A 12,045-nucleotide genomic window follows, 5' to 3' on the forward strand; every position below is an offset into this window, starting at 1 on the left:
ATTTTTCATTGAACTGCTCACACCAGATCACATGGATACCAGCTGTATGTTTTGTCTGATGCAGTTTATAGCTCTTCCTTTACAATATATAGAACACTCAAATAACTTTTAAAAAGTATCAGAGGGGTAGCCGTGTTAGTCTATAAGGTGCCACAGGACTCTTTGTTGCTTTTTACCGAGCCAGACTAACAGATATATTGGAGCATAAGCTTTCGTGGGTGAATACCCACTTCATCAGAGTGGCATGCGTCTGACGAAGTGGGTATTCGCCCACAAAAGCTTATGCTCCAATACGTCTGTTAGTCTCTAAGGTGCCACAGGATTCTTTTGTTGCTCCATATACACTTTCAAAATACTATATCTTCAAAGTTCTAGTTGTTTTGATTCTTGCTAAACGTCCCAGAAAAAGTCTACCTGGATTGAGCTGTGGCATGCAAAATTTCAGGAAGATAAGTTGAAGACAAAGTAGTGATGAAAATTTTAAGCATAATAAAATATTCTTACTAAAGTTATAAATATTTGCTGGTTTTGCTTGAAACTCAAATTGTAGAATTTGTGTAAATATTTTTCTTGATCTGAAGGCATCTCATTTAAAAACTATGTAAGGTTTAAACAAAATAAATGCAATGTATTTTAGAATCTTTACAGTAAGCAATATTTGCTACAGAACAAAAAAGAGAACAAATGCCTAAATTATTATTTGTGCCATTGCAAATAACAGATGTGCATTATCATGATGTAGCAATAGTGCTCAGTAATGGCTTGTGAATGGGTGTCTATTATCATATATAATATTGTGCTGTAGCAATGATTTTAAAAACTTTCCAGTTTAAAAACACTGCTGTAGTTAAAAGCCTTTAAACATAGAGGGTTTTTTAGTGTTTTTAAGATTAGACAGAAGGAGCAATGAAGTCAATCTTTTAATAAGCCTCCCCCCTATGGCATTAATTGTGATGGCACAAATAAAGCATTATGAATTTGCTGAAGGATCATATTTTAATATCCATTCACAATGTAATTAACAAAAGTGATGATAAAAATTAGGGTGAAACACTCTCCTGCTGCTAGAGCATTAATGTGAACCACTTACTGCATTATCTCAAAGGCCCAATAGCCATGTACAGCAAAAAGAACAAAAGTCATGGATGCTTTGCTTATGGGACAAAGACAGCTTGAAACAGCTACGTGTGTGGCTGCTTCCCAGGAGAACTTGGAATAAAAATCACACTGCCTCCCTGAAATAGCAATGAGCTCAGAGAGTCTTAATGAACAGCTTGGATTTAGTTTCCATTTTGACAAAATGAGTAACATTATGGTTCTAGGTCTTTTTCATACCAGAACCCCCACCTCCTATCTAGCCAACAAGGGACCCCACTCCAGTTTTTAGTAATATGGAAAGGAAAAGGTGATTGTGATCCCCTAACATCCTGTTTTATGATCTTTCCCTTGTGGGGGAGGTGACCTACAGGGAGAGAACCCATCTAACATGACTTACATGTTCAAGATCCTTTTTATTTTGTTTAATACTAGTGTAGCTTTTAATGATTCATTGTCTTATTTTTTTTTCCCTAGGAGCGGACAGTGTGGTTTATCTTTCTGTGGAAGGGTTGGTATCATCTGTACAAGACAGTATCAAAGCAAGGCAAGAAAATCAAAACAGCCTTAAAACGAATAAGTCTCGTGTTAGAAAGATTGGCCACTGTACAGCATGTCTTACTGGGGAATACCCAGTAGAGCTCGACTGGTGATTTTAATGCCCAAGCACCATTGCTGAATGTAGTTTTTTGAATTGAGAAGTATGTTGTACTTAACAGCGCATAGCATCTTCTTATATTTAGCAAGCCACTTAAAGCTAGTGATGTCTAATTGCTGTTCCAAAAATGTCTCTGCAGACTTTCTGTAAAGTTTATGATGATGAAAAACATATAATGTAAGTACCTGGATAAATAAAATAAAAATCATGGACAATAGTGCCTTTTATTATTTGGGTTTTTTTCTCATGGATGTAATGTAAAAACCACCCAGTCTTTTGGATTACTTAGCTGTCCCAGCTAAACTGTTTTTTGTTTTAACCTTGTCAAGGAAGTTGGTTGTTGGGTTTTTTAAGGCTTATTCACAACATTGGTAAATTATTTAAAAACCAATTTAGGATACAGTTCATGAATCATACAGAATAATTTCTAATTATCAGTCTTAGTGCAGAAGAAAAATGTGAAGTTTGCTTTTTTTTGAAGAAAATGACAAATTCTGAAGAGTTAAATGGCTTTCCATGAATTGTTATCTAGTACTTTGTGGAATATTATGTTGTAAAGAACAGGAGATGTGCCTAGTGTTTGGGGTTTTTTGTTTGTTTTTTTGCTTATGTTGCTAATAGGCCTTTATATTCAAGCTGTGTAGCTACATCTAATGTGTCCATATTCAGTGAACACTATCTTTATAGCATGTAACCTTAAAAACAGAAGATTCAGGGAAATACTAAACCTTTCTAATTTGGTATCGTCATCAAGGATATTGAAGCCTAACATAATTGCTTTTTAGTAGATGTCATTGGGATATGACAGGGAAAACTAGTTGTGATATTTATAAACCTAGAAAGTATGATTAGACCTGCATTGCAAAGTTGCTAACGTTCTCTATCATTTCATTATTTTATTTCAATATAAATCCTTAAAAATTCTGTGGTCTAAGCTAATGTGTTTTTTATACATGGGCCTTCCAGGTAGAATCTAAAGTAAAATAACAGTTTGCTTAGCTTGTAAGTGGCATGATATGTTATGTCAATAGAGTACTGTAAAAACTGCAAAAGAGTGGAGGAATGAGTTTTCATGAGAAATAAACTAAGTTGCATTTCCAACTATTAGTCTACTGCTTTCCAACAGTACTATATGGGTTACTGAATGTAATGGTTTTTATCATGAAATCAGTGGATTATAAAGAACACTTACAATGCATTTTGCCACTTCATAACCAATGTATTTTTTAATTAATGTTACAGATAACAAAGTATATACTTCTCAACAACCAGCTAGTAATTGGCTAAAATGAGCACCTTTCACAAAACTCTTTATGAACTTACACACTTTTTAAAATGTTTACTATACCTTAGATTTTTTCATATGTATGTCAGAAACTTAATTTAGACATTTTTAATGTTCTTGGTGTTAAGGTTGCTTGTGAATACTTTTTTTTTTTTTCCCTTCCCTAAACTTGTATTTTTCTCTTTTAAAAGTATCCCCCCTTTCTCCTCCCCTTCCCTCCGGTAAATATGATGTCACTGAGAGATGGTGATTAAACCTAGAGTTTTTTGACTCAAGTATTAGTTGTGTGTGATACATAACCTCAGAACTAAAGCCCCAATTCAGCAAAGCATTTAAATAAGGGTTTCACTTTAAGCTTGCTATTGGTAAGTAACAGATTAAAGCGAAGTGCTTTGCCTAATGAGCATTTGAGTTAGGTCCAGGGCCTGCTTCTACTGAAGTTTAAGGTAAGACTCTTGGGATTTTAATGAGAGCAAGATTGGGCCTTTACGTTGTTCCTCACCAAGCTCAGGTCCGCATGTGTAGTGAGGGGCTTGCTGCATGTCAATCTTCTGTCTCACCAAGAAGAGAGCAGCAAGCCCCTCTTACAGAACCAAACAGTGCCCGCCTAGTGGAAGTGGTGAGGAATGATTGGTACCATTCCATGCCAGCCTGGCCCTTCCTACCATAGTCAGGGATGGAAAACTCTGAGATCTTCATTAAGGTGTGGGGGTTTTTTTTGTTTTGTTTTGTTTTTTCTCCCTACCTTTCCCCTACCCGAAAAAAGCAGATACTTCGAGTCCTTCCCATAGAAATAACTTGGTCCCTATACCTTTACAGTGAGTCCTTTCCACTCTAGGTTAAGAACTATATCTACAGCCATATTTAATCACAGATGTTGCCAAGAGTGTTTTAACCTGTCTGCAGTTTGGAAAAATTATGCTTTTTGGCAAACAAAATTATATAGAATTTGTGCATGTACCCTAGAATGTTTTGACTAGCATTGTTACTTTTAACTCTGATAACTGTTTAAACACCGTTTGTACATTTAGCCTGGTTCAGATTTTATTCAGGACAGATTCTCTGGTGCCTTAACACTTGTTCTCCTTTTCACCATATACTGTTGTCACGTTCCCCTGTTGTTGTCAGGACCGGTGATCTGCTAGGTCACCCCAGTCCTTGACTCTGGGAGCCAGCCTTACCCTGCTCTGCTATAAGAACCCCCCACTCCTGGACTGTTCATGCACAACCCCTGGCATGTAAGCTGCTCCTTGGATTGTGCAACCAAATGACACTAGCCAATATGTCCAGTCTCAGACACAACCCTAAGAACCTCTGTGTTGCAGTGTCCAGTTGTACTCGCTGGATGCTGCAAGCTTGTATGAGTTCGTCAATTTAATGAAGAAATTAATATGTACCAGGCTTGTTATCTCAGGGGGAGTGTCACTCTTCAAATCAAATGCACTGCTTCAGGTAGAATAAACAGATTTATTAACTACAAAGGTAGTTGGTTTTTTTTTTTAAGTGATTATAAGTCCAAGCATAACAAGTCGGATTTGGTCAAATGAAATAAAAGCAAAACATATTCTAAATTGCTCTTAACACTTTCAATGCCCTTAGAAACTTAGTTGCTCTCCCTTTTGATCAGCGCTTCAGTCGCTTGGTGTTGTCTGTAAATGGAGGTGGAAGAGAGAGGAAGGGCATGGCAAATGTCTCTCCCTTTTTCTTTTTTCTCTTCATGTTTCTTCTCTCTTGGCTTTGCCCCCCTTCCCCTTCAGAGTCAGCTGAACATTACCTCATCGTAGTCCCAAACTGACCAAAGGAAGGGGGGTGACTCACTCCAGAGTCCAAACAGATCCTTTTGTTGTTGCCTAGGCCAGTGTTCTTTGTTCCTGTTGGGCTGGGCTGTCCCGTACATGCCCTGATGAGGTGTGAACTGCCCCTCTGCTGCTGCAGAGTTTTTGCCTGGGCTTTAAGCTGAGGACACATTTTCAGCCTCATAACTATATACATAAAATTACAACCTAAAATATTAAGGGGGGGTAGCTCAGTGGTTTGAGCAGTGGCCTGCTAAACCCAGGGTTACGAGTTCAATCCTTGAGGGGGCCATTTAGGGATTTTTAGGCAAAAATCTGGCTGGGGATTGGGCCTGCTTCAAACAGGGGGTTGGACTAAATTACCTTCTGAGGTCCCTTCCAACCCTGATATTCTATGATTATAACAATGATTACTAGAATATTACCATAACAATGCTCAGTACATCATGAGCCTTCTGAAGACACCTGGCATGAGAAACTTTGCATTGGATACCACACAATCATAAGGATGAACATGGGGGTGCTAGGTATTCCCCTGAGGTACAGAACATCACAACTGTGCATTTTAAAATGTAAAAATCTGACTCTATAAAGGGCTATAATAATATCAGACTCTGCATTTGGAGGCAGAGGTTTTAACTTTCACTTGTGGTTTGCACTAGCCTCAAAAATCAGGCCTACAATATTTCTTGTTTAGTGCATCATATGGTAGCTTACTTGTAAGCAGTTAAAATTGCTTCCTAAACTTTTCCCTTCCTCATTTCTCATAGTTTCCTTTCCCATCCACATTTTCCTTTGGCACTGTTCATCTATCAAAGGAGACTCCTTTGCAGTGGATTCTGTGGCCCAGTCAATAAGTATTTGTTTATGGTGTTCCTTCTTTTCAAACATACCCAGAATTTGCATCAAAGTCCTGATTCGTTTCCTAGCACAATTACTTATATATAGCCAACGTTGCTTCAATTTTTTTAAAAAAACATTTGTTATATTACACCTGAAACTTTTTCAGTTTGAATATCGGTTGACAGTGTATGGTTTGAGTAGTAGCCGTGTTAGTCTGCATCAGCAGAAAGAATGGAGTACTTGTAGCACCTTAGAGACTAACAGATTTATTTGGGCATAAGCTTTTGTGGGCTAAAACCCACTTCATGTATGTAAGCAACTAAAACTAATTTCTGCAGGTTGAAGTTTCCGCTAGTCATTGCTTATGGCATCTTGGTGTGTTTTTTAAGAGCCAGTATTGTAAATATCAAACACACACGATCATATTCCCCATGGTCCTGTTGTTATACTTCCTGTGGAACAGGCGAGCGTGGCCGCTGAGTGCAGACGCAGGGTGGGTGAGGGAGTCGCCGTTGGTGAGAGACACACGGGTACGTTTACACAGAGCTGAGGGTGCAAGAAGGGCTCTGGGGCAGGGGAAGGCGTCTCTCTTCCAGCGCCAGCAGCGGGTGAGCAGGGTTCTTGTTGGTCCCTGATGCCCTGTGATAAGCGGCGCCCGGAGCGAGCAAGGCGCATGCTCGGAGGGGGGGCCACTCACTCGACTAAACCCCGCCGCCCCTCTAAACGAGCTGAGAGCCGCGAACTCTCTTATCTCCGCCGCGCGGGGGGGGGAGGGGAGATGGGGATGAAGTTGCACCTACCCTGCCTTATGGTTTATCCCCCGGAATCTCCTTCAGTAGGTTGGTGTTGAGCTGTTCGCTCCAAGACCCGTCTCCCCCCAGCTGCTGGGAGAATGGAACAGCCCTACCCCAGCATCCAATCAAAATGTTGCAGCTTGTAACCAATGGGAACACTGCTTCTAGGAAAGAGCACGGCCAATCCGAAGCTGCCTAGAAGGAGCCAATGGGAAAAAGAACATTCGGCCAATTAAATGTGGCGCAGAGCTGTTGTCGCGGCAAGACGGGGCGAGCCTGGGCCGCTGCCGCTCGATGGCGTCGCGGCGGCCCCGGAGGGCGGAGCGCGCAGGTGGGTGCTGTCGGGCAGGGGTCGGGGGCGCGGAAACGGACCGGGCCCCGCGGCTGGCCCCCTGCTGGGGCTGAGGGATGAAACCAGCCACGTCGCAGCCGCCCTCGTCCGAGCGCAGCCCCGCAGCGCCTCCCGTCACGCACCCGGCGGCGCCCCGCGTGGGCCAGAGGAGCCGTGGGCGATAGCCAAGGCGGTGGCGCTGCGTCCCACTGCGGCCGGCGGGAGATTTAAACAGCTGCAGGGGGAGAGGCTGGCCCCGCGTACCCGCCCCCAGCCCTGGCGCTCCGCCTGAAGATGAGCTCTGTGGCGCTGGGAAGCGCGTCACGGAGAGGCCGTGGCCCGGCAGGAGGTACTGCCCCCCCCCCCCGGCCTTGTCACTCTCGTCTGCTGGCCCTGGGGCTACAGTAACCTGCACAATCTGGGCTGATGTGAGGTGCGTCCGAGGGAGATTACAGTTCCCAGCATGTCCTGCTCTGTTTCCAGCCAGACAATAGATGGTCTGCGCTTGGATCCAGATGTGCTGGGGTGTGTGCCCTGCCCTGGAGAGAACAGATGTTTAACCGTCTTACCAATTGTTTTGAGGTCTGTCAATAAATTGAATAAATTACAATCAATCAACAGTCTTTGCTTCAATAAATGAATCAGCCTCAATTAAATCCAAGTAACTTTCTAATTTCTACAGTGTATTTCTCATGTAATGAGCAATGCTGATTGTGTCAGACATTTAGGTAGTTAAATGTCGTTTTGAAGCATATTCTTGTGCTAGTTTCTATAGGTCATGGTTACTTTTGTCCAACCAGGTTGCAAAAACAGTTTTTCCTAGTTTAAAATGTGCGTGCGTGCACACAAGTAATCTGGTGCTATATATTATTTTGGAAAACAATAGTTTATGTAAAGGTATTGTAATGCATACAATGGAGTGATAGCTATTAGCACTGGAAGTTTGTGGTTGCAAAAATATATTCCCTTTGTATTTTAAAGGACAATGCCAACTCAATATTGCTAACAATTCCATAAACAACAATTTCCTCCTTGTCCCCTGTCAATTTTTGTGGTTTTAAAATCATGTTTTTCCTGTTTTTTGTTTTTTTTCAAAATATTACTGTGTGAAAGATGCACATACACTAAATGCTGGCAAATTCACAAATAAACTGAAGAACTAGGAATATTTTTCTCATTAATCTTAAGAGAAAGCTCTTTTTGTTTTAGTGGTCAGAGGTAATATTTGTAACAGTAAGTTTAAAAAAAATATGGAAGTGTTCCTCTACCATGTTCATAAAAATGTATTGTTAGGTGAAAAACAGGCAAAAGCCTGTGCATGGGACTGAGGATATGCCTCATAATATTTCTCTCCCTATATAAATCAATGCCTAGGCATGACAGAGAAAGTTTGGTTATCCTTCCTTTAGTAAATTTTAGTTAGACCTCTCCTCTAACATTGGGTCTGTTTCTGCAGCCTTGAAATCAGTGAGAATATGCCACTTATTTTATATTTTTATGTAATGTTTTGTGGTGGATATTTGTTTACAGTTAATATAAATTGCCTGGGAGTGGAATTATAATCTACAGGAAAACTCCAGCAGTTATTTAACAATAATTGTATCAACTCTTAAGTTTTCTTGTTTGTTTCCTTCAAGCTCATGCAGAATTTCAGCTTGATGACATTGAACTTATGTGGACAATTGTGATTAAAAAATAACTGAATTTGTGCAGTTATAAACATGTAGAAGAGTTTGTCATCAAATGTTTGGAAGTAGGATCTATGTAACCTTCTTAACAGTAAGTAAATGATATATGAGGAAAACCAAGGCGATTTGGCTTTGAAAGCACTTTTCTGTTTTTATTATTACCAGTCTTCACTTATTTAAATGGCCTTAAATTACCTCTTTAAAAACTTTGTGATCTCTTCACCCCTTGATGCATGGGATTGCTTTGTTTTTGAGAATTGTACATGTTTCTTCAGCAGAAGACATCACTAATACTTAAGGTCAAATTCCGCTCACCTTACTTATATGTAAAGTCATATTAAAATCAATAGGACTACTTGCACAAGTAAGGCAAACTGAACTTAGTCCCTAATCAATGCAGACAGCTCGGTTCCTTGCAGTTCTTTAACTGTCTTTCATTATTTTGTTTTATAGTGCCCACACACGTAATTAGTTCTGCACAGAGAACACATAGAAGCAAGTCCTCTACCCCATTCACAATCCATTTTGGTCAGTTTCACAGCCATAGGATTTTAAAAATCGTAAACTTCATGATTTCAGCTATTTAAATCTGAAATTTCATGGTATAATTGTAGGGGTCCTGACCCAAAAGGGAGTTGTGGAGTGGGGGGGGGGTTGCGGTACTGCTACACTTACTTCTGTGCTGCTGCTGGTGGCGATGCTGCCTTCAGAGTTGGGCAGCTGGAGAGTGGCATCTGCTGGATGGGAGCCTAGTTCTGAAGGCAGAATTGTCACCATCAGCAGCGCGGAAGTAAGGATGGCAGGGTATGGTATTGCCACCCTTACTTCTGAGCTGCTGCCTACAGAGCTGGGCCCCAGGTCGTCAGCTGCTGCTCTCTGGCCTCCCAACTCTGAAGTCAGCGCAGAAGTAAGGGTGGCAATACTGCAATCCTTCTAAAATAACCTTGTGACCCCTTGCAATTCCCTTTTGGGTCAGGCCCCCCAATTTGAGAAATGCTGGTCTAACCTCATGAAATCTGTATAATATAGGGTAAAAGCACACACAAGACAAGATTTCATGGAGGGGGAGACCAGTTTTCACAGTCCGTAATGTGTTTTTCATGAATTTGGTAGGGCCCTACCCATAAGATCTCACATTGTAAATATGGGCTTGTCATACAAATGTGATAATTATGTACTTGACATTGAGTATTGAACTCTTGCCAGGTAAATAAAGGAGAAACTAATTTCTAATTATATTGTGTGTTTGTAATGTTTATGTGTAGACATACTCTGTTGAAGAAATCCTCGCTCCACTGAAGTCAGTGGCAAGACTGGGATCTTTAAATGTTATTTCTTTAAAACGAGCGTTTCAATTTACCTCTAAAGATTCAAAATATAAATTTTATAAACACAAGCTTTTACAAAACTGAACACCAGTAGAAGTATTTCCTTTTAAACAAATCTAGTCGAAAATACTTCTTTCCCTTCCACCCTCAAAGGCAAAATAATTTCCTCCAGTGTTTGCAATCTAAGCATTGCATTAGAGCATAAGAACCTGAAAGTGGAAATTGAATAGGCTTTTTTAATTGTAAGCAAACAACAAAAATAGCAAATTGTAAAATAAAAAAGACTTTTAAAATTCAGATTAAGGTTTGTAATATGAATAACTTGTTTTTAAATGCTACAGTCTTTAATTGGGCACAGTCTCTTTAAATTGCTTTTAGAAGAGGTCTCATGCTGTTTCCTTTGATTTCTTTTTCACTAGACTAAGCTGCCTTTTATATTCATAATGTTAACAAAAGATTACAATGAATTCTGATTATTATTTTTATCTGTGTAGGGGACTGAAGATTATATACTTAAAATGACCCTTCAGGAGATGGTGCATCAGGCAGCCAGCCTGTATTCTGATAGAAAAGCAGTATGTTTTGATGAATGTAATGATAAACCTCCAGTTTTCTACACTTACAAGGAGGTTGTTAGTCTTGCCACAGAATTAACAGTTTTCCTGCAAAACTACTGTGACCAAAGAGGAAGGTTTGAAATAGGCCTTTACTGCTATCCTGGAATAAATTTACCATCTTGGATTTTAGGGTAATACATTGAATACTTCTGTTTTACCTCTTGTCTTCTCTATAGTCAGTCTACAAACTTCAAAACCAGTGGAGCACTAGTAGCTAGACCCATTTTAACTGATTTTATAAACTGGTTTCGTTGAACTGTTTGGAATGTTATGTATATTGGTAAATCCGGAGGGGGCGTGTGTGTGGGGGGGGAGTTTAAAATAAAAATTCCAGAGCACTTTGGCTTCTGGCTCTTACATTTGCTTGCAACGCAATTAAAATGCTCAAGTTCCCTTTACCAGTGCATATCTACATAACTATCCATGAATATGCAGCACATCTTTGTTTAAATGTATATCTTTAGACATAAACGTATAGTCTAATTTAAATAGTGATTTTTTTTTCCCCCAGACCATCATACCTCTGTTCAGTTAACTCCCCCATCCTTTCTCTCTCCCCAACCAAACAAAGGTACTAATTCACAATTAGGGCTAAATTCAAGTTTCAGGCTTTAAATCCATCTAATTTGGCTGTAACCTGATTCAACCTAATATGCTTAAAATTTTAACAACTTGCTTTGGATTTTTTCTCTAAAAGAAAATATTGAAAATGAAATGCAGAATTAAGTTACAACAATAAGCATGCATGATTAAAATAACAAGTAATGAGGAAATGTAAAAGTTGAGGCTTCAGCACTACTGTCAGTTCAACAATATTGCACATGAGCACTATTTTCTGTTCCCTTGTTTTCTGGTTAACTAGTTTAAAATGTTACTATATACATCAGAAATAGGCTTGAAAGAATCCAATTTTTATCAGTAAATGTCAGTAAACATTGATTTCACTCTACGTATTAAAAAGATGATGCAATATTTCCATAGATCACAATAAAAATTTACAGATAGGCAAAGTAAGAAAAATACTGCTTGAGAACATATTAGAGTAAAAAAACCAGTAATTTAGACTTATGAATTAGGCTTGTTCACAAATGGACTAGTGAATGAATCTTAAAAACAGGTTTTGTTGATTTAAGTATACTTTGTATATTTTGACATGTGGTGTTGGCAATTTGTGTGCTAACAGTTTATAAAGCTTTAACTTTTTGAATCTCAATATCAGTCATTCAGTTATCTTACCATTGCTCCATAATTTCCCGCAACTGGGAAAATTATAAATAGATTTTTAAAAACGCTTAAAACCCATAATTTTGTGTATTTGTGAAAATTTAAATTGATAATCTAAAAATGCATACAAATAAACAGACATCTGTCAAAATCATAACAAAATAAAAATTATATTCTTCCAGGCCTAATCATAAAATATGTCAAACATACAGGATGTGCATCATGGCTAAATTCACGTTACTGCTGGAATCTTAACTTTTACATTTCCTTAATCTGTGTGTCACAACCATAACATTTTATTAACGTGACCAATGTGTGCAGCAGTGGTCACAATTCTTGATGCTTTGCTTTGGGAGGCATTATGCCACACGTGTACTGAATTACAA

At 39.3% G+C, this 12,045-nt stretch overlaps 2 protein-coding genes across 9 annotated transcripts in view; both read left to right on the top strand.

Annotated features, from left to right (window-relative positions):
- PPAT (phosphoribosyl pyrophosphate amidotransferase) overlaps nucleotides 1-1,968 on the top strand; it is a 55,317-nt gene extending 53,349 nt beyond the window's left edge. The window contains exon 11 of the mRNA XM_045017694.1: nucleotides 1,573-1,968. Coding sequence (XP_044873629.1) covers nucleotides 1,573-1,748 — 176 coding nt within the window. The 3' untranslated portion in view covers nucleotides 1,749-1,968. The remainder of the gene's footprint in view (nucleotides 1-1,572) is intronic.
- Nucleotides 1,969-8,439: 6,471 nt separating this feature from the next.
- The window catches only part of AASDH (aminoadipate-semialdehyde dehydrogenase), an 88,741-nt gene continuing 85,135 nt past the window's right edge, over nucleotides 8,440-12,045 (top strand). For all 8 annotated transcript variants that reach the window (XM_045017943.1, XM_045017944.1, XM_045017946.1 and 5 more), the window contains exons 1-2: nucleotides 8,440-8,581; nucleotides 10,313-10,566. In XM_045017943.1, the coding sequence (XP_044873878.1) occupies nucleotides 8,546-8,581; nucleotides 10,313-10,566 (290 nt within the window). In that variant the 5' untranslated portion in view covers nucleotides 8,440-8,545. The remainder of the gene's footprint in view (nucleotides 8,582-10,312; nucleotides 10,567-12,045) is intronic.

The sequence above is a fragment of the Mauremys mutica genome, chromosome 5, assembly GCF_020497125.1.
Source record: "Mauremys mutica isolate MM-2020 ecotype Southern chromosome 5, ASM2049712v1, whole genome shotgun sequence".
Lineage (NCBI taxonomy): Eukaryota > Metazoa > Chordata > Testudines > Geoemydidae > Mauremys > Mauremys mutica.